The sequence below is a fragment of the Peromyscus maniculatus genome, chromosome 20, assembly GCF_049852395.1.
Source record: "Peromyscus maniculatus bairdii isolate BWxNUB_F1_BW_parent chromosome 20, HU_Pman_BW_mat_3.1, whole genome shotgun sequence".
Taxonomy (NCBI): domain Eukaryota; kingdom Metazoa; phylum Chordata; class Mammalia; order Rodentia; family Cricetidae; genus Peromyscus; species Peromyscus maniculatus.
This window is the reverse complement of record NC_134871.1, coordinates 71,374,888-71,395,361: the sequence shown is the minus strand read 5'-3', so window position 1 is coordinate 71,395,361 and position 20,474 is coordinate 71,374,888. Positions and strand designations below refer to the sequence as shown.

The following is a 20,474-nucleotide window of genomic DNA, read 5'->3' as shown; positions in this document are numbered from 1 at the left end:
GGGACAGGGGATTCCACACACCAAACTGTGAATGACCCTACCCTCTGCTGGGAGCCCTGGGGTTCCAGGAGCTGAGCGTGGTTACTGAGACCGTCATCCGTCCTGGACACAGTGGAGGGCTGTGGCTTCGGGGCATCTACATGGCTCCAGCAAGTCCCGTCCTCATGGCTCAGCCCACTACCTATCCCCAGAGCAGTCTGCCCTCTTAGTTCCCTCACACCATGTCCTGGGTCTTCCAGCAGAATGAAAACGTGACTCCCCACTCCACGTCTGAACACCCCAGCCCTCTCTGCCACCTGCCTCCCAACTGTCCCCTGACCTCTAATTACACCCTTCACTCTTAGTCCCTAAGCTAAGAAGACAGCATGAAATGACACAATTAGATAAGAATTCCCAAGGCCCAAGACAGTTTTACCTTCCAGTCTGCTGATCTACAGATGGTAAGAGAAGAAACAAAGCCTGCTGGATCAGGGCCCTGAACCCAGGCTTCTTCCTCGGGAGCCACAGAGCACAGGGGGGACGGAGAGAATGGGGTCCAATCCCAGCCTTGTCACCCCCACTACTCTGTTCCGTACTTGGTGAGATCCTAGATGTAAAAGGCCCTGGCTTGTAGTAAAGCCCCAACAATCAACATTGCCATATTGTGGGCTTGTGACCTAGACACAGTCTCAGTAAGAAAGCCATTTGGCCCATCAGGGGCTGTTCTGTGGAGGGGGATAGAAAGAGGAGCGAAGAGGTTGAGGAGGCTTTGAGCATCTCCAAAGAACTCCATCTGTAGGCCGGGTGCCGGCACACACCTTTAATCCCAAAATTCGGGAGGCAGAGGCAGGTGGATCTCTGTGAGTTTGAGGCCAGCTTGGTCTACAGAGTGAGATCCAGAACAGGCACCAAAACTACACAGAGAAACCCTGTCTCGGAAAAAAAAAAAAAAAAAAAAAAAAAACCTCCATCTGTAGCCCCATGCTGGAAAAAAAAGTTTGGATCCATCTGGAACATTCTCAAGGACACACCCCTGTCCCCACAGATATCCCCAGACCGGGGCAAGCTGCATCACCACAGAGGCAGTGGGGGGGAGGTGCTGGTGTCACCACAGTGCCCTGCTTGGGTATCCTTCCCTCCCCTGGCCTCAGGCCTCTCCTCCTGAGTCCCCTGCGGCCTGTGTGGATGCAGTGTGGGGTGAGTATCTGTGCCTGGAGGACCCTGTAACAGAGCTGTGCCGGAGAAAGGGGGCTCCCAGTCCTCGGCATGGACGAGGTGTAGCCAGCCAGGGGAAGCTTCCTCCTCCGTGGGTGTATCTAGGGGTGTCTGGGAGCCCACAGAGTAGTGAAGGATCTAGAGGAAGGCACTGACTGATACAGCCCTCTGGCAAACAAAGTCTTCAGAGCATCCTCCATCTCAGAGCGTCCATCTTCAGAGCCTGCCTCCCTCTCAGGGAAGTCCCCTTCTATAAACAACCCCAAGTCCCACTCTTCTTTCCCGGGAGGCTGAGCCACTGGATATGACATCCATAAGTGCCTGGTTGGCCCCTCTCATCAACTCCATAAACAAGGAAGAAGGACAGATAGGATTTTTATGGGACTCCCCCACCCCCAGCATTGACCACTGGCTGCTTCTTGCTCCTTGTTGCCCTAATTATGTACCATGTACCTAGCAGCTGCCAATATCCCAAGCTCATAAACCTGATTTAGTAGTGATTAGGGGTTTGAACCAGTCCAGTCCCCCCACCCCCCACCAGATAAAAGGTGAAAAGCTGAGCCACGGTTTGGTCAGTCCTGCCCCTGTTCTCCTCTCCAGGGAACCATCTCTGCCTCTCAAGCCATGTCATGCAGAAATTTCCAGCTGAGCTCCAGATGTGGCAGCCGGAGTTTCAGCTCATGCTCGGCCATCACGCCCCGGATGGTCACACACTATGAAGTGAGCAAGGGACCCTGTCGTCCTGGAGGTACCGGGGCCCTGCGAGCCCTGGGCTGCCTTGGCTCTCGCAGCCTGTGCAATGTGGGCCTCGGGAGGCCCCGTGTGGCCTCCAGATGTGGCATGCCAGGCTTCGGGTACCGAGCGGGAGCCGCCTGCGGACCACCCACCTGCATCACCCCTGTCACCGTCAACGAGAGCCTTCTGGTCCCCCTGGAGCTGGAGATCGACCCAACAGTGCAGAGGGTGAAGCGGGACGAGAAGGAGCAGATCAAGTGTCTCAACAACAGATTCGCATCCTTCATCAACAAGGTAGGGGCAGCCGGGGTGGTGCGGGGCAGCCAGGGTGGTGCAGGGCAGCCAGGGTGGTGCAGGGCAGCCAGGGTGGTGTGGGGCAATGCTGCGGTGCAGTCAGGGTGGTGCGGGGCACCCAGGGTGGTGCGGGGCAGCCGGGGTGGTGCGGGGCAGTGCTGCGGGGCAACAAGGGTGCTGCGGGCCAGCCAGGGTGCTGCGGGACAGTCAGGGTGGTGCGGGACAGTCAGGGTGGTGCGGGGCAGCCGGGGTGCTGCGGGGCAGCCAGGGTACTGCAGGGCAGCAAGGGTGGTGTAGGGCAGTGCTTCGGAGCGTGTCCTGCACCTGCTCTGTCTGGGGGACAGGGAAAGGCTGTTTGTCTGTAGGTCTTCCAGCACTCCATGACTGCTTATCATTGCACTCGGGAGGCAGAGCCAGGTGGATCTCTGTGAGTTCCAGGCCAGCCTGGTCTACAGATCGAGTTCTAGGAAAGGCGCAAAGCTACACAGAGAAACTCAGTCTCAAAAAACCAAAAAGAAAAAAGAAAGAGAGAGAGAGAGAAAGAAAGAAAGAAAGAAAGAAAGAAAGAAAGAAAGAAAGAAAGAAAGAAAGAAAGAAAGAAAGAAAGAAAGAAAGAAAGAGAAAAAGAAAAAGGAGAAAATGCCTGCTTCCCAGTCCAGACTAACTTCAAATTTGCAGCCCTCACCCCGCCTGTCTCCCAAGTATAGATTACGGGTGCGACCCACGCTCCCCACCCCACCCCTGTCATCACTTAAAAATAGGATCTTTCTCTGATATCAGTGACAGATTGTCAAGGTTGTCCGAGAGCGGACTCTCAGAGGGACTTCCAAAGTAATACGAGAGGGATGATGAAAGACAGCGGCAAGTGGCCTTCCGCGTGAGGAAGGAAGCAGCCTCCGGGGCACCCAGGCTGCGCCAAGACGAGGCCTGAAGGCAGAGATAAACACCGGGGACCCCAGCTTTCCCATCTACTTAGGACTGTGATGAAGGCCAAAGCGGAGAAGAGCTCAGGGCACAAGGCGGCTGTTTCCCAAGTCCTGCCCTTGGCAGCCCCAAAACCAAAGCTTCGAAAAGCTACAAGGCAGCGTGACATGCTAAGGAGCACTGAGCTGGCCTGTCATTCCCCAGGCCACCTGGGTTTGTCCTCACTCCGCAGGGAGTCAGGGTCCATGCCAAGGGCTAGGCTGCTGTTTCTGGAGACCCCAAGGATTAGGGCAGACATGCCTGAGTCAGAAGCCCTAGGTCCTGGCAGGGCCTACCTCGAATCCCTATGTAAGCTGCTCACAGCTCAGCCTCAGGGACTTGGCTGCCTGTTTCGGGGACAGACAGATGATACAGTGGGAGACTCAAAGGAGCTCATCTGTACTGAAGTGCCTGTGATGCCAGGCATGGTGATACACGCCTGTAACCGCACTCGGGAGGTAAAGGCAAGAGAATCAGAGTTCAAGGCCAGCCTCAGCTTCATAGTGAGTATAAGGCCAGCCTGAACTACATGAGATCCTGTATCAATCCCCACCCCCACCCACAAGAAAACACAGGCCGGTGGTGGATCAAAGGGTAAAGTCAATTGCTGCCAGTGCTGACAACCTGAACTAGATAGATCCCCAGCGGCCACAGGCTGAAAGGAGAGGAGGTCACTCCCACAAGTTGTCCCCTGACTTCCATGTGTGTGCCATGACATGTACACGCTCTCTTCACACACACACACACACACACACACACACACACACACACACACACACACACACACACACACACACACACTTGTAAATGAGTGAAAGGAGCTGGTCCACTAGCCCTGTTTTACTGTTAAAGCCTGTTAGGTTCTGGTTATAAACACCTCACAGAGGGAAGCCCCAGATGTGAGCCTCCGTAAGGCTGCTTGCCTCCTGCAGATGTGGCTGTTGATCCACAGTAGAGCGGCAGTCCTTCTGCAGCTGTCTTAAGAGGCCTGATATGGGAAAACCCGTAAGAGAACCGCAGACCACACTCTGTGCGCCGGTGACTGGTCGGTGACCAGATCAACTAACTTGGCTGCTTCCAATCTTGATGACAACCCACGCAAATGGAAGAGGTGGCTCACAAGCTGCCGATGTTCCTGGGACTCAGGCTTCCTTCCGACCCAGCCACATAAAGTGGAGCAGCAGAGACAGAAAGAGTCAGCAGTGCTAGGTCACAACCCTTGACCTCTGCTGAGGGACCTTGGACTCAGCATTCGTGTGTGGGTGTGCTCATGGCGAGGAGAGGCTCACAGCGGAGGAGGCATGGGTCGGGTCATGGGGCTCCCAAACGGCCAGCCAGAGAGCTGCATGTGGGCCGCCCAAGCCTTTGGGACGGCACCCTTTCCACACCAACACAGACCACTGAGGGGAAGGTGAGGGTCCTCTAAGGTCCCTAAGGTGAAGGAGACACAAAGGAGACATCCCTTTAGGTGTCTGTCTCTGTAGAGACCTGGTGACGATCACAAAGCATGGCCTCCTGGTCTTCCCTGCATGGTGACACCCATTCTTGGGGCAGGTACGCTTCCTGGAGCAGAAGAACAAGCTGCTGGAGACGAAATGGAACTTCATGCAGCAGCAAAGGAGTTGCCAGAGCAACATGGAGCCGCTCTTCGAGGGCTACATCTGTGCCCTGCGACGACAGCTGGACTGTGTGTCTGGGGACCATGGGAGACTGGAGGCTGAGCTCTGCAGCCTCCAGGATGCACTGGAGGGCTACAAGAAAAAGTAAGTGGCCTTTGCTTTCACCCTACAAAGGGTCCAGCGCCAGCTGCAGAAGCAACTTAGACCTCAGTTTCCCCATCTACAAAACAGGGAACTCAGCGGCAAAACAATTAAGTAGCACAGAGCATCCGTATTATTATCCACAGGGGAGGCCCGGAAATGTGTGTCTGTGCCCCATCTCCCCTCCCTCCACCCGGCTTGAATGGGGCGGGTGGGCACCTGCCACTTATGGAGCCTCAAGCCTCTGGTCCAGCTACATTCCTATCTGGCATTCCATACACCAATCCCTCTGCAGACGGAGAACTAGCCATCCTGGGGCTCTTTCCTCCGGGATTTTTTGGCTTCTCTTCCCTCCTTTTGATGAGCCCCCTCTTAGGATATCCCCACTCCTTCCCAGCCATCACAGCTCAGGCGTTCTCTCCCTGGACTTCAGTCTTCCCTGTCCTCCCCTAGAGGCACTGTGGGTTTCTGTTGTCTGTCCCGTCCCACCCACTCTCCACAGGATGGGCTCTGAGCCTGCCTCTCAGTGTGGAGTAGATGGCTGATGTCAACAAACAGGCTGGCAGGCAGGGAGATCCCCAGCCTGCAGGAGGTCCAGAGAGCTTGTCACCAGGAAGGTTTTGGGTGGGTCTGCTCAGAGCCTCGTGGGAATAGATGGGGCTCAGGATAGGAGAGAGTATTTCCATTGAGGGGAAATGGTACGAAAAGACTGGACAAGAGATGTGTCAGTGGAGAGGAGCCATGACTGTTACGTGTCAACGATGGGCCTTCTCGGTGACAGGAACTGTGCTAGAAAGTGAAGCCCAACCTCTACCCCACAGCACGGGAAACCTTCACACTTACTTGTGAGTAGGTAGAGCAGAACAGAGAAGAGCCAGGGGAGGGGCCAGCGTGTAGGGGGTGCTGGAGGAGGCACCATTGGAGCATGACCTTGACAGATAACTTTTCTTCCAGCAGACTCCTTCTAAAAGAGACCCAAAGCCTGGCGGAGTGGGACATAGCTTGTCATGCCAGCACTCGGGAGGCTGAGGCAGGAGGGTCGTGAGTTCTAGGCCAGCCTGGGCTACGTAGTGAGTTCAAGGGTTGCAGAGTAAGGCTGTCTCAAAATAATAAACAAATAAACAAAACCCTTTTAATTAATTAGAGCAGAAGCCAGAGTGACTTCAAAAACTGAAGGGAGGGAGGAGCAGGTGGGAGCAGGCAGAAGCCAGGCACAGAGGAGCAATGCCTCCCTCGAGAAGTTCATAGCCAGGTGAACTTAGATTGGTTTGCAGCTCACAATGAGACTTGGGAGTTTTAAATGGGACGTCCTTCTGGCACACCAACCACAACGGCAAAGTCTTACACTACACTTGTCCTAACCAGCGCTTTTCAGGAGATACCACAGGTATCACTGACACACAAGAGCCCTCTGAGGCAGGCCTGGGTTGCCCCTGTGAGTAACGAGGCCCACAGAAGCCATCACCGCCCAGTTTGGTTATGTCTAGTATGAGACAGAGTGGGGATTTGAACTCAGGCAGTAGCTCCAGAGCTCCTTGTCAAGGCTAGACAGTTCTCTGCCGGACCAAAGAGAGACGGGCATCAGGAGCACAGGGACGTTTTCGTGGACTGGCGCTGTTCATTAAAAGCCTTTCTAGCCCCTGAACCCTGACTCCGTTCCCTCTGCCTTGGGCACAGTGCGTGGGCTGAGGGGTGCCCAGGGAGTGGGAGGGTGCGCCAAGGTTGTCTCTGTGCTCCGGGAAGTAGGTAATTACTACCTCTACCACCGGGCTTCAGGTGGGGGCCAGACTTACCCTGCAGGCAAGGAAGAGGAACAGGGTCAGCTGGGAATCTCCCTGGAACAACAGCCACCTCAGAACAGCGTGGGGAAGACGACGGGCCAGTGGTGTGGCCTTTCTCCCGTTCCCAAAGGAAATGGCGGGATGGGGGGGCTTCCTCCACAACAAAAGAGTGAAGTAGCTTTGAGGGTCCCGGGGGGATGAATCATCACAGAAGCAGGCTGCTGGTCATGGGGAGGGGTAGGCTGACAGGTAACTATGAGATGTTCTGGTAACAGTGCCGGTCCCCAGCGGGGGTGGGGGGTGGGGAGGGGGGCAGAAGGATCTAGAGAGAAGGAAGCAGCGTGGGCCCCCAGACGCAGCCAGAGCCCCTCCCCCTAAGAGGCTTCTCGCAAACTCTACACCTTCACCAAAGCAGTGCTCCCCCTGCTGCAGGTATGAAGAGGAGCTGTCCCTGCGCCCCTGCGCCGAGAACGAGTTTGTCACCTTGAAGAAGGTGAGGTGGTGCCCAGTGAAGCAAGGCTCCTGGACGGCAGCCCTAGACCGCTGGCCGTCCATGCCCCAAGCCCTCTACCACAGATGAGTTCCTCTCCTTGATCTCTTGTGTTGGCCCCGTTGACCCCCGGGAAAGAAGAAAGCCTGACACCCCCTCCGGCTCCACCCTGCATAGACACGGGGATTAGCCTGGTCTCCGTACATCCTTCCCCACTTCACACGGGTCAGAGCTGGGGAAGGGCAGTGAATCCACCTGCCCCAGCAGCTCTCTGCCCTCGCGGCTAATGCCGAGTCAGAAACAAAACAAACACTCATTCAAATCCTGGCAGAGAAACAGCTGCCCAGTTCCTCAGCTGGAAACTAAATGGCTCCAGACGCCTCTGCACAGGAGCACTGGGGAGCCTCTAGACCTATCCTGCCATATACCTCCCAAGCCCACTTCCCAAACAAGGTCCTCTCTCTTGATCTCTTGTGTTGGGCCTGGTAACCCTGGGGAAGAAAATTTGACACCCCATTCAGCTCTACGCTGCACAGAAACAGGAATTGGCCTGGTCTCCACACATCCTCCCTGGGGGTCAGGCCCAGGCCTGGCCTGCTGCCTTGGCCCCATCTCCCTTTCCCTCCACCTGGCCTCGCAGAAGAGCCCTGGGCCCACAGCTGTCCTGCCAGCAGCTTGCCTAGGGGGTCCCGGGTGATGTGGGGTATGGCTCTGCACACACTGATGCGGGTCAGGGTGCTGTCGTGTTACAGGATGTGGACACAGCCTTCCTGGTGAAGGCGGACCTGGAAACCAACTTGGAGGCTCTAGAACATGAGATCGAGTTCCTGAAAGCCCTGTTTGAAGAGGTACTCTCGGTCTCTTAGTCTTCTGGGTGACCAGTTCCGGAGGGACAGGGTGGGCAGGAACACCAAGGCAAGCACTAAAAGGACCAAGACCCCCAAAGTCATTTTATCTAGATTTGTGGTTGTCAACTCTCCCCTAGAGAGATTCTGGGTCACCACAGAGCCAAGGGACAAGGACAGGAAGCAGACTGGGTACTGTGGGCCAGCAGGAGCAGGAACAAGTCTCAGTAGGCCAGAGCAGGCCCCCTCTCGTGGCTGGATCCCCGGTGCTCACTCCTGACTGGCCTCCTCAGGAGATCAGCCTGCTGCAGTCCCAGATCTCCGAGACCTCAGTCATTGTGAAGATGGACAACAGTCGGGAACTGGACGTGGATGGCATCATAGCCGAGATCAAGGCCCAGTACGACGACATCGCCAGCCGCAGCAAAGCGGAAGCAGAGGCCTGGTACCAGTGCAGGGTGAGGCCGGGGTGCAGGGGGTGAAGCCGGGGTGCAGAGGGGTGAGGCCGGGGTGCAGGGGGTGAGGCCAGGGTGCAGGGGGTGAGGCCGGGGTGCAGAGGGGGGAGGCTGGGGTACAGAGGGGTGAGGCCGGGGTGCAGGGGGTGAGGCCAGGGTGCAGGGGGTGAGGCCAGGGTGCAGAGGGGGGAGGCTGGGGTACAGAGGGGTGAGGCCGGGGTGCAGGGGGTGAGGCCGGGGTGCAGAGGGGTGAGGCCGGGTGCAGAGGGGCAGGGCTGGGGCCGGGAGAGACATCAGGGCAGAGGAAGGGGCAAAAACAGGCAACAGGGAGAAGCAGAAGAGAGCTCCCTGCCCCAAGAATAACTAGCAACTTAACAAGTCCCGGCCACTCCACAGCACCGAGGAATCCCATAAACCCGAGCTCTGTTGTTTCTGGCAGGTCAGGTCTTGGCAGAACAGAGGGACCCCACAGACAGGCCAGCCCTGTCACCAGGGTGCCAGGTCCCCAGCTCTGTGTGTCCACACACTCGCTAGAGCGGCCCTCTAAGCAGCGTGCAATCAGTATAATTGATGTTGATGGCAAAGAGGGTTCCGAGCTTCACAGTGTAGGCGGAGGCCGCTGGCCTGGGTGTTACTGGTGGTAGAGCAGAAATGGTGATTACGGGTGTCCCAGACTTGGTAATTAGGGGCTTGCCAGGAGGGCAAGGAGAGCTCTTGGGCAGCTGGATTTGACGACCCTGCCGTCTCCTCCGTGGCTTGTCTGTAATGCGGCCTGTGTGTTCACCGTCTCCCACGTTCAGCCGCTGCTCACTGAGCATTCCTCGTGTGCCGAGCACAGCCCACGGAGCTGCAGAGGCCGCGGGGACTGGGAGAGCCATCGGGCCTGCCTTCCTGTCACTGTCCTTCTTAGAGGCAGAGCCAAGGGCAGGCAGGATGCACAGCAGAGCACCAGGGCGTGTGTCAGGTGATGACACACTACAGAGCCATGAGTGGGTGCCAGGGAGGCTGGCACACAGGGTCCCGTGGAGTGGAGCTTTAAATATAGTGGGGGGAAGAGGGGGTGACACCAGGCTGGCCCCATCTGGAGGAGTCTAGGGTCCTGTTGGGAAAGACATGGGTCCAGCTACACCCAGCTCCATGGAAACACTCAGCAGTTTCCAAGAACAAGCAGCAGGAGAGGGGCAGGAAACGGCATTTGGAAAAGCAGGAGCATGGACATTTGACGTGATGCCCACAAGCAGGGGAAGGGTGGCTAACTTAAAAAACATTTTTTTTCACTTTGAATCTGATTTCTGGTTTTTGTTTGTTTGTTTGTTGTTAGCCAAAGCAAGACACCATGTTTTGTTTTTGACTGTTCATCCCCAGGCTGAACATACAGTCCCTCTAAAGTCCAGAGGGATGCGGGAAATGGGAATAGCTCTCAGGACAGAGGCAGAGAAAAGGGGGCCGGATGCAAAAAGAAAGGATCTGGGAACTGAGGGGACAGAGACTCAGGGCTGGGTGACATAGGAATAAGAAGTGGCCCCTGACACTGGAGAGAGCCGGAAAAGGCCTGGAGAGCAGGACGAGTGTGGGACGAGTGTGGGACGAGTGTGGGACGAGTGTGGGACGAGTGTGGGACGAGTGTGGGATGAGTGCGGGACGAGTGTGGGACGAGTGTGGGATGAGTGTGTGGTGAGTGTGGGACGAGTGTGGGATGAGTGTGGGACGAGTGTGGGACGAGTGCGGGACGAGTGTGGGACGAGTGTGGGATGAGTGTGGGACCAGTGTGGGACGAGTGTGGGATGAGTGTGGGACCAGTGTGGGACGAGTGTGGGATGAGTGTGGGACGAGTGTGGAACGAGTGTGGGATGAGTGTGGGACGAGTGTGGGACGAGTGTGGGATGAGTGTGGGATGAGTGTGGGATGAGTGTGGCCATGGAGCAGTAAGCTGGAAGCCCTGGGGAAGAAGCTGGGGACAGTGAGGAAGGGGCCACGAGATGCCACGGTGAAGGCCTGCATCTCACCTCTCTGTCCCAACAGTATGAGGAGCTGAGGCTGACGGCCGGGAACCACTGTGACAACCTACGCAACCGTAAGAACGAGATCCTGGAGATGAACAAGCTGATCCAGCGGCTGCAGCAGGACATCGAAGCAGTCAAAGGCCAGGTAAACCCCCCGAGAGGCTGGGAGAGCACTCCAGAGAGCCACTTTCCTGCTGGGCCGTGCAGGGCAGGACAAAGCTGGTTGGCGGCGAGCAGGGCTGAAGAGAGGCAAGCCCAGACCGCCTTGGTTCGCAGAAAGCAAGCCCTCTACAAACTGCCTCCCAAAGAGCGTGGGCAGACCCTCAGAGTCAGGTGGCCCGCTGTCAGAGAAGCAGCATGACAGTAGACTTCAAACCCAGGGCTAACCCTGGGATCCCAACCTTCAACATGCCTAAGTTGTTCATAAAACTAGACCTACTCAGTTCTCCCAGGCGAGTGAAGAACCACCAGGCACTAAAATCCGTCAGCCACCACCCCACCCCCAGCTGCAGTTACTGAACATATCCAAGAAGAAGATCTCAGCTCTCCCCAGGGGAGAGTCCTTTTCCCAGGGTGAGCCGGGTGAACAGTCCTAGGGCCTGCAGGAACAGCTGCCATGCGTTCCTGGCCGGTCTAGACCCAGTGACACCTTCCTGTGCCCTTCTCCCCAGCGCTGCAAACTGGAGGGAGCCATTGCCCAGGCAGAGCAGCAGGGTGAGGCGGCCCTCAGTGATGCCAAGTGCAAGCTGGCAGGCCTGGAGGAGGCCCTGCAGAAGGCCAAGCAGGACATGGCCTGCCTGCTCAAGGAGTACCAGGAGGTGATGAACTCCAAGCTGGGGCTGGACATCGAGATCGCCACCTACAGGCGCCTGCTGGAGGGCGAGGAGCACAGGTGAGCTGAGTGGAGAATGGGCATCAGGGTGGCTGTTACTCTGCCTCCCCAGGGTGGCAGCGGTGGCGGCTGCTCCATCCCACAGTCTTGGGAAACGAAGCGCGGTCCACCATTGCACTCCCTTAACACAGCGAGGGCTGAAAGGAGAGTTCTCTTCGAGGCAGATGCCTGACTTCTTTTCCCTTCTTTCTCTCTAGGTTGTGTGAAGGCATCGGGCCTGTGAATATCTGTAAGTAGCTGACATACATACATCCTGGACTCTGGGTCTTGGTATTTGATTAAGCAAGGTAGAAGCCCACCACATTCCATCCAGCCTTCCGGAGCCCCTTGCACCCACACGGGAAGAGCTTGCTGGCCATGTATCCTGGGCAGGTGGAGAAAAATTCAGCGGGGCTGTCTAGGGGCCCCACCCAGGCCACCACCTAAACAAGAGAATGCTTTGCTGAAGGGTTAGCAGCCCTGTCAGGAGAGAGGCGCAAGGAGAGTCTGGGAGGGAAATCAAGTATCAGGCCTGGCTTCCACAAGGCTCCAGGGAAAGGGGGGTGGGGTATGGGAAGCTTCTGAGCACTGGATGTGATCAGACAGGGGAGACAGGGAAGTCAGCTGCTGAAATGGCTGTCCTTGGAGGTGGGTCGCAGTGCTGGGAGGTTCAGAGGTCCTCCTGGCGTGTTCCAGCATGGGCCCCTGAGCACGTCTCCCTGTCCCCACAGCGGTCAGCAGCTCCAAAGGCGCCGTTCTCTACGAGCCGTGTGTGGTGGGCACACCCATGCTGAGGACCGAATACTGCACAGGGACCACCAGTGTCCTCAGGAACAGCGGGGGCTGCAGCGTGGTGGGCACCGGTGAACTCTACATCCCCTGTGAGCCCCAAGGCCTCCTGGCTTGTGGAAGCGGGCGGAGCTCCAGCGTGAAGATGGGGGTGGGTAGCAACTCATGCAGCCGTTAGTGTTAGCACTGCCTCAGAGTCTGGGAACCCTGGACATCACATCTCCACAGGGCCGAAGACTAGAACGTCCCGAAATTCTCCCTTCCCACACCAGCTTCGCATTGCCCTAGCATGCTCCTGGGAGTTGAGTCTAATCTTCAACACCACCTTTCACATCTCTGGATGCAGACTCCAGGCTGGAACCAGGGTGGGTGGGATGCAGAGAGAGGCTGCCTGGCTCCTGCCACCTGGAGTCACAGCAGTCAACTCGAGTACAGTCAAAAGAAAGCAACAGCCTCACCACTTTCTCTCCCAGGCGAGACGGCCAGTTGGGCACACTACAGTTCTGTTCTGTAGAAGGCCCCATGCACTTCCTCACAGAGCCAGCCCTACCCTGCCCATCCCCTACCCTAGCCTCCTATCCCCCTTCCCTCGGGCTCTCAGAGACCTAAGAAAATCGAACTGACCGCACCCGTCTGAAGCATGCACTATTATAAAAAATTTTAAAAAGGAGATTCCCCAAATCCCATTTTGAATTCCAAAACCAAGGTCCAGAATTAGAGCTCCTGGGTCACTAGATGCTGCTGGTGTCTTCCCGGAACTGAGGCTCAAGAATGATCTTTGGGTGGTATGTTGGACCCAAACTGAAAAACATGTATAGCTTTCCTTGGCAGCGAGACACACTCAGAACAAAGGTGACCAGCTTTCCTTGGCAGTGAGACACACTCAGAACAAAGGTACGCCCATGGCGTTCTTGCTGCTCAGACAGACAGCGAAGAGCTGGCCTTGGTTGGTGCACCTGAGCCCCAGCCCTGCCCACCTCTGTACATAGCCACCGCTTCCTGCCCCTTCTCATTCAGTCCCTCTAGCCTTGGGCCTTGGTTCAAATAGGAACATGGTTCACCCATACAGTGGCGAGTAGCTACCCCAGTCACGGAGAGGCTTGTTTAGGATCTAAGGGAGAGAGGAGATCCTAGGCTGACCTATGAAGCCCGCCCATCTGGAGTTCTGAGATGACTGTTTCCAAATAAACTGACTCTGTTGATGCGCTAGGAATCAAAATGTCCCCTGCTCTGTGTGGCGTCATGGTAAGGCTGAGGGGCCTCAGGAGCAGCCTTCGAGGACTGCAGTTCAGGAGTGGAAATGAAGGAGTTACACTCGCGGGAAAGCCCTGTAAATATGACACCATACAATTCATAGCTAAAACCTGTACATCACACATTTGCAAGCCCCTCTCCATGCATTTGCATACAGGCCCCCTCCCATCCTGTGGATCCCCACACAATCTAGAGGAGACCCACAGGACCCCATCTTGTCAAGACTTAGCGTCTCCCAAGCCCTTGGTTCTTTTCCCTCTGCACCATTCCAAGACCTTGGCAGATCCCACCTGGGGAAAGCTTTAGAAATGAGGGACAGCTGGACTGGGGGAGGGTCAGGACACCTCCCCAACCTCTCCTCATTTAGAGAGGCTCAGGACCTGGAGACCAGACTGGATGCTAGCAGTTCTATGCTCCATGCGGCCCCTAGGACCCTCCCCTGCTGGCCATGTTGATCCCAGAGTTCACCCCTCCTCAAGGTCTTTCTGTCCCTTGTGGCGCCCCCTGCTGGAGTCAGAATGAGCCTCTTCCTTCCCACAGCCACACACACAGCCTGCGTCCTGTGCAGAGCTATGAGCCAGAGGACCATGTTACTGAGATGGTGAAGAGGCCCTGTTAGCCCCCAAGAACTCTGGGCCACACTATGGAGCCATAAACAATGCTCAAGATGAGCTAGTGACTGTGCTGAAAGCCAGGTAGAGAGGCTTACAGGGACAGCCAGACCAGAAAGTGACAGAAACCCTGGCGTTCCATAATAGTAATGACAGCTGCCAACATCTGTGAGTAGATAGAAACTTTGCCAAATCCCCTAAAATAAGCATGTTGTGTGGTGCTGTGCATTGCACTCTGGTGCTCTCAAGGGCAGCTTCATGGGTGTGTAGACCGGGGGCACTGATTACAGCTGGGGTGGCTGACCTGGGGTGGTGGGAGGCACAGGAGATGGAACTGAAGGTTCCACTTTAGTCTCACTTTAGTCCACAGCACCCAAAGCTCTCCGAGAAGAGCAGCCTGTGGCAGAGAAGCCTCAAAGGCCGGCAGGACTGTGGAGGGAGAGAAGCCCTCAGCAGCTGGGATCTGGGGCTCGCCCTTCACATCCCGAGGGAGAACCTCCATCTCTGCCCTGCCCTGTGCCTGCCAAGCTCCCTGCTGGCTAGAAAGCCGGGGCTCTGAAAACAGGAATGCTCTAGCCTGGAGTCAGCAGCCAGCCCCTTTGAGACTTTGGTTCCAGGTCCGAGGGGCTCCTAAGAGGGTTTGCTGGGAGACGGAAGTCCCCAACATGTATGACCCACACTGGCTGTGGACACTCCAGCTCAGGCCTGGACTCAGCACACATTCTCCAGAGTCCAGAGATTCCTGCACTTTGTGCTGTCTTGCAGTAACCCATTCTCCCTTCCTGTTGAGCGGTGACTCAAGGCAGGTACCAAGTGCCTCCTGGTGGTGACCTTGTTCCTCTCTGCTCCGAAACACCTCCCTTCTGAGCAGCCCCACTGGGTGCTGGGAAACAAGAGGGCTCGCCAGTCCTGCTGGGTGGCAGGAGTCTCTAATCCTAGCTCCTCACTGAGGGCCCCAGTAAAGACAGGTGGGGACAATCTCCAGAGCCCTGAGGGGGGTGGGAGGATCCGGAAGTGAGTTCTTCATTCCTGTGTCTGCCTTCCTGAGTGTCTCACAAGCCTGGGTCCCTCTCCCTGTCCTGGCTGTCAAGTGCTTCCTGTTCCCAGAATCCTCTGCTCCTGTCCCAGTGGCCCTTCCTCATGCCATCACCTCTGTGGCCCAGGCTCACTCACTGCTGCCTCCCTTCAACTAGGCTCGCCAAGGATTCAGAGGGAAACCTGGGAGCTTGGGGTGGGACAAAGGCTTCAAAAATGGCGATGTGACTCTGGAGACTGTGTCAGGAGGATTGCAAAGTCAAGGCCTGCGTGGGATGCGGAGAGTTCTAAACCAGCCCGGGCAACTTAGTATGGAATGCGGAGTGGGAGTATAGCTCAGTGGTAGAGCACTTGCCTCCCATGCACAAAGACCTGTGTTCGACCCTCAGTACGGGGTGGGGGGAAGGAGAGAAGGGAGGGGAGGAGAGGAGAGGAGGGGAGGGGAGAGGAGGGGAGGGGAGGGGAGGAGAGGAGGGAGGGGAGGAGAGGGGATGAGAGGGGAGGGGAGGAGAGGAGGGGAGGGGAGAGGAGGGGATGAGAGGGGAGGGAAGGAGAGAGGAGGGGAGGGGAGGAGAGGGGAGGGGAGGAGAGGAGAGGGAAAAAGAGGGGAGGGGAGGAGAGGAGAGGGAAAAAGAGGGGAGGAGAGGAGAGGGAAAAAGAGGGGAGGGGAGGGGAGGGGAGGAGAGGAGAGGAGAGGAGAGGAGAGGAGAGGAGAGGAGAGGAGAGGAGAGGAGAGGAGAGGAGAGGAGAGGAGAGGAAGGGAAGCTGGGTCACCAGAATCGAGCGCAGGTGCCAGCCAGGGTGACTACTGTCAGCACACACACCGAAAACACGGTGCGGCTCTGTGGAAGCCGTCTGAGCGCCACACCTGCCAGGAGCAACATTTTCACTCCGGGCAGATTATGCTGAGTAGGCAAGAAATTTGAATCCAACCTGAAAAAAAAATGTATCCCTCTGGTGAGTAGGGGACGTTGCCCAATGTTATCTCCTCTATGGTAAACCTGTGGGTCCTCAGTCTGAGAAGACACAGACAGGAACGTGCTGGACAATGGACTTACACCTCCAAGCCACCCAGCCACTTTCTGCAGGGGGAGTGGGGGGGGGCACCACTCCAGATCTTGCTTTCCCGGCAGGGGCAGGTCTCAACATGAGAGCCTCCCAGCCAGAGCGGCACAAACTCATGCCCAGGCGAACAGAAAGCACTTTGAAGAAGGTGGAGTTGGGCAAAGCTTCCTCAGCACCTGGGCTTTCCCCTCCTGCCCTTCCCACACACACCCACAGACCCAGCCGGGCCTACCCAGGGTTCCTGGACCTTGCTTGGCTAGCTAGGAGGGGGTTCCCCTCTCCTCCCATGCCGCAGATAGCATCATGATGACCCAGCAGTGGGGGCTCAGTCACAGCGCTGAGGAGAGGCAGGTCTCCCGGATCAGGATCACACCCAGGCTTCCTGACAAAAGAAACTGTCGCAGCAGCAAAACCTCCAGCCCAGAGCTGTCAGGGCGACTCCTCCTTCCGCCTCCACACACACACACACACCCCGCCCTCCCCGAGAACACCGCTCAGGACTGTCTTATGCATCATCTGGCGAAATAACGTCCCAGAACTATAAAGTGCTGATGGTGACTGGGCTATGCTGGACTGGCCCGGGTCACTCCCTCCCACCTTCCTGCACAGGGTGCAAGGAGGCCCCGGAATGCCTAATGGGGCGACCGGCATCTTGCCATGGGAGTGTGGGGTACAGTACAGACCCGGGGTGGGGGCTGCTCAGAAGTAGAGGGAGGATTGAGCCGGAGGGCTGACACCAAGAGCAACTATGAGGAAACTGGACTCGGACAGGCTACCCAGGCCCCTGGAGGTCACGGGCAACCCGTGGGCCAGGGTGCTGCTGACGACCAATGCTGTTTAGAAGGGCGAGGGTGTGGTAGCATTGGAGCAGGGGTTTTTAATTGTCAGTGTCGCCCTTGTTCAGTTCTCTGCACACAAGCACTTCTGTGACTGCCCCTGCCTGCCCCAGAACGCACTGGGCAAGGCCACGCTGCTGCAGAGTGGTGAAAGTGAGATTAACCCAGTGTCCCCATCCGTTCCCCCCCCCCCACTCCTTGCCAGGCTCACTGTCTCTGCAATAGCTCACGTGATAAGTCTTGGGATCATCCTTTTCTCTGTGTTTCAGCATTTCATTCCATCCACCACACACCTACCTTTACAAGATCTGGACCCCACATGTGTCTTACTATACCACGCTGCCCTGCCAGCTGGAGCCCATTGCTTGCGCCTCCTCATTGGGTCTACTGACTCATGCTCCTGGGAGGTCTCTGGCTTTTATCTCTTCAGATCATTCTCAACACCATGGTCAAGGGGGCTTTCAAAGACCTGTTCAGGCAAGCCATGACTTGGCTGAGGACCCTCAGAGCCAATGCCTCTCTGCAGTGACTCTGCCATCCCTTTGCTGATCGTACTTGCCTCCACTGTCCCATCGCCCACTCTGCCCCAGCCTCTCCTGCTTGTCCACCACTCAGGAGGGACTCTCTTGCTGCAGACATTTCGCTTGCTGTTTCTGGGTTTGTTGGTTCGTTTACAAGCCAAGGTTTCTCTGTGTAGCTCTTGGTGTCCTGGAGCTCACTCTGTAGATCAGGCTGGCCTTGAACTCAGAGATCTGCCTGCCTCTGCCTCCTGAGTGCTGGGACTAACGGTGTGCGCCACCACACCTGGGCTTTACTTGCTGTTTTTACCACTCAGGCTGTTTAACCTCTAACAGCTCTGTCAGCTCTCTCAGGTCTTTGCTCATACGCCACTTTCTCACCCACTTTTGGGGTTCCCTCTCCTCCTCAGCTGCTTCCTCCTCTCCCGGGCACCCATTACCACCCGAGGCACACTCTCTTGCATAGGCTTGTCTTCTGTCATCTCTCTACCCTGGAGGGAGACCTAGCTCTAGGCAGCAACACTGTGACGTGTCCCCCGCACTGGATGCTGGGAGGGTATAGGTAGGCACGCTGTTAGGTTTTGTTGAATGAGTGAATGCATTTCAAGGGTTAAAAGCAGAAAGAGAAAGCAGAGAAAGGAGACGGGGGACATTTGGGCACTTGGCTGTGCAGGTATTTTAGGAAGAGGAGCCTCCAGGCACCAGTGTGGACAGACGTGGCCCTGGAGACAGCAGGGGCACAGAAATGTGAGTGATCACAGGACGGATCCAGACGTTTCTCCAGCTTCTGGCTCTTGAGGTTTTAGTTTGTCTGCTTGGAGGAAAGGGATCGGCATGTCTCTAGGGCCAGGCAAAGAGAATGGGAAGGGGACAAGAGAACCGCGGTGGAGGTGGGCTGGGAGGAGCCAGAGGGGTGGCAGGAAGAACAGCAGGGAGCAAGGGACCCCTTGACCATGGTGTTGAGAATGGTCTGAAGAGATAGAAGCCAGAGACCTCCCAGGAGCATGAGTCAGTAGACCCAAGGAGGAGGCGCAAGCAATGGGCTCCAGCTGGCAGGGCAGCGTGGTATAGTAAGACACATGTGGGGTCCAGATCTTGTGAAGGTAGGTGTGTGGTGGATGGAGTGAAATGCTGAAACACAGAGAAAAGGATGATCCCAAGACTTATCACGTGAGCTATTGCAGAGACAGTGAGCCTGGCAAGGAAGAAACACGAAGCAGAAAGATTCAGGGGAAGTTCGGGATGCATTGCTTGAGGTGCCTATTTGATATCTAAATGTGGATATTGATTAAAATACATGCTTGGAGATCTGGAGAGATGGCGCAGTGGTTCAGAGTATGCACTGCTCATCTAGAAGACCCAAGTTCCATCCCTACTACACACACTGAGCTCAAAACTCATTATAACTCCAGCATCCTCTTCCGACCTTCCTGGGTCCCTGAACTCCCACGCACACACCTTCCACACAGAGATACACACGCAGGTTCATATGAAAAATGAAATAAATCTTAAAGAGGACACAGAGTGCAGGGGCAGTCTGAGGTGCAACTACACATTGGTGCTCACTGACAGGCAGAGTATTTAAAGGCCCGAGTCTCCTGTGGGAGAACACAGTGTCTGGAGTGAAAAGAAGGCCGTGTTTGGAAGGTAAAGGTGTGCGGACTGTGTCAAGACACTGTTGATAGGTCAAGGGGAGTGAGGGCTGAGGAGACCACGGGGGTCAGCAACAGAGGCCGCTGGTGATCCTTACTGGAAGCATTCTCCCATTGTTCATTTCCTTCTCCCTCTTTAGACAAACAGCTGACAGAAAAAAATAATGCTTGCATGAGGAAGTTTCTCATAGAAAAAGCACTGATGTAAGTTGGTGTGTATATATGTATATATATATATATATATATATATATATATACCATACATGTATATGATACATACACATATCAATATGTATATCTATAATAAATATGCCCCAAGCATTCAAGCAAACATATGTGTCCCCAAGCATAAAACAAGGCCATGAGCTAGAACGTAAAAGGCGAGCAGGAGCTTGGAGTCCTGAATATCTATAATATTGCCAACTGTGATCATCTCCACTGGCTTAGGCGGCTTCATTTTGTATCCGGTGCTTACGTCCCTGTCTCTGTAAGCCAACCAGAGAATTATGAATGATTCTGGGAACCTGTGAGGATAGGGCTGTAACTCAGCTCCAGGGTACACCTGAGGGTAGAAGGTGGAGGCTCCAAGTCACGTGGATAACTTGACACACACTATCTGGGACAACGTAGACAATGAAGAATAAAGGTCTTCCGAGAGTCTCAAATCAGAAATGGGTCCCCATCAGCCCAAGGAGCCCTGCTATAGAATCAGCCCCTGTAAACAACCCAACCATGAAGAGTAGATAGGACCTGCAAAGGGCCTCGGAGCACTGAGTCTATCTGCAGAGAAGCATCAAGCTGTTTTCTCTCTGCAGGATTTCTTCCTTAGAGCTGTGTATACCCTGTCTCCTAGACACAGCCCCTCCTGCCTTGAGAGAATTAGCTCTGGATATCCACATTCTTCCAGAGCCTCTGGCTGGAACTGTTAGTATTCTAACTCTCTGGTGGTTAGCCACACTTAGAGTGAGGAGAAAAAGCCTTTGGATTTATGAGCAAAGCAAATTAATGTCCCCATAATGGCAATTGTGGTGGACTTATAGGGGAAAATAAGACTATAATGTTTATGTGTTTATATGTTTTTAATGTTTATAGGTTGCCTGCTCCAGCCCGCATCCTGATGAGAATAGGTGTGCCTGAATTAGTTCACTGTGAAGGACGTTGCAGACATGAGTTTCTGCTAACTACCCAAGCTCATAAATGCCTTTAAATGGCTTTTTTCATTTTTATGAGGCTAATCCTCATGTCCACACACACATAAAAGGGGTGAGGGATCCACTAGCCTCACAGAGACTCCCAGCTCCAGCTCACCCCACTCCACATTGC

At 55.6% G+C, this 20,474-nt stretch overlaps 1 protein-coding gene across 1 annotated transcript; it reads left to right on the top strand.

Annotated features, from left to right (window-relative positions):
• Positions 1–1,818: 1,818 nt before the first annotated feature.
• Positions 1,819–13,032, top strand: Krt82 (keratin 82). Its single transcript, XM_006981884.3, has 9 exons — positions 1,819–2,223; positions 4,741–4,949; positions 7,160–7,220; positions 7,970–8,065; positions 8,356–8,520; positions 10,540–10,665; positions 11,192–11,412; positions 11,610–11,641; positions 12,123–13,032. The coding sequence occupies exons 1-9, from the start codon at positions 1,819–1,821 to the stop codon at positions 12,356–12,358; spliced, it is 1,551 nt and encodes a 516-aa protein (XP_006981946.2). The 3' UTR covers positions 12,359–13,032.
• The last annotated feature ends 7,442 nt before the right edge of the window (positions 13,033–20,474 follow it).

Coding starts and splice junctions, on each gene's coding strand:
- Krt82 (XM_006981884.3), top strand. CDS start 1,819: ATGTCATGCAGAAATTTCCAGCTGAGCTCCAGATGTGGCAGCCGGAGT. Junction 8,066..8,355: donor TGAAAGCCCTGTTTGAAGAG/GTACTCTCGGTC, acceptor TGGCCTCCTCAG/GAGATCAGCCTGCTGCAGTC. Junction 8,521..10,539: donor AGGCCTGGTACCAGTGCAGG/GTGAGGCCGGGG, acceptor CTGTCCCAACAG/TATGAGGAGCTGAGGCTGAC.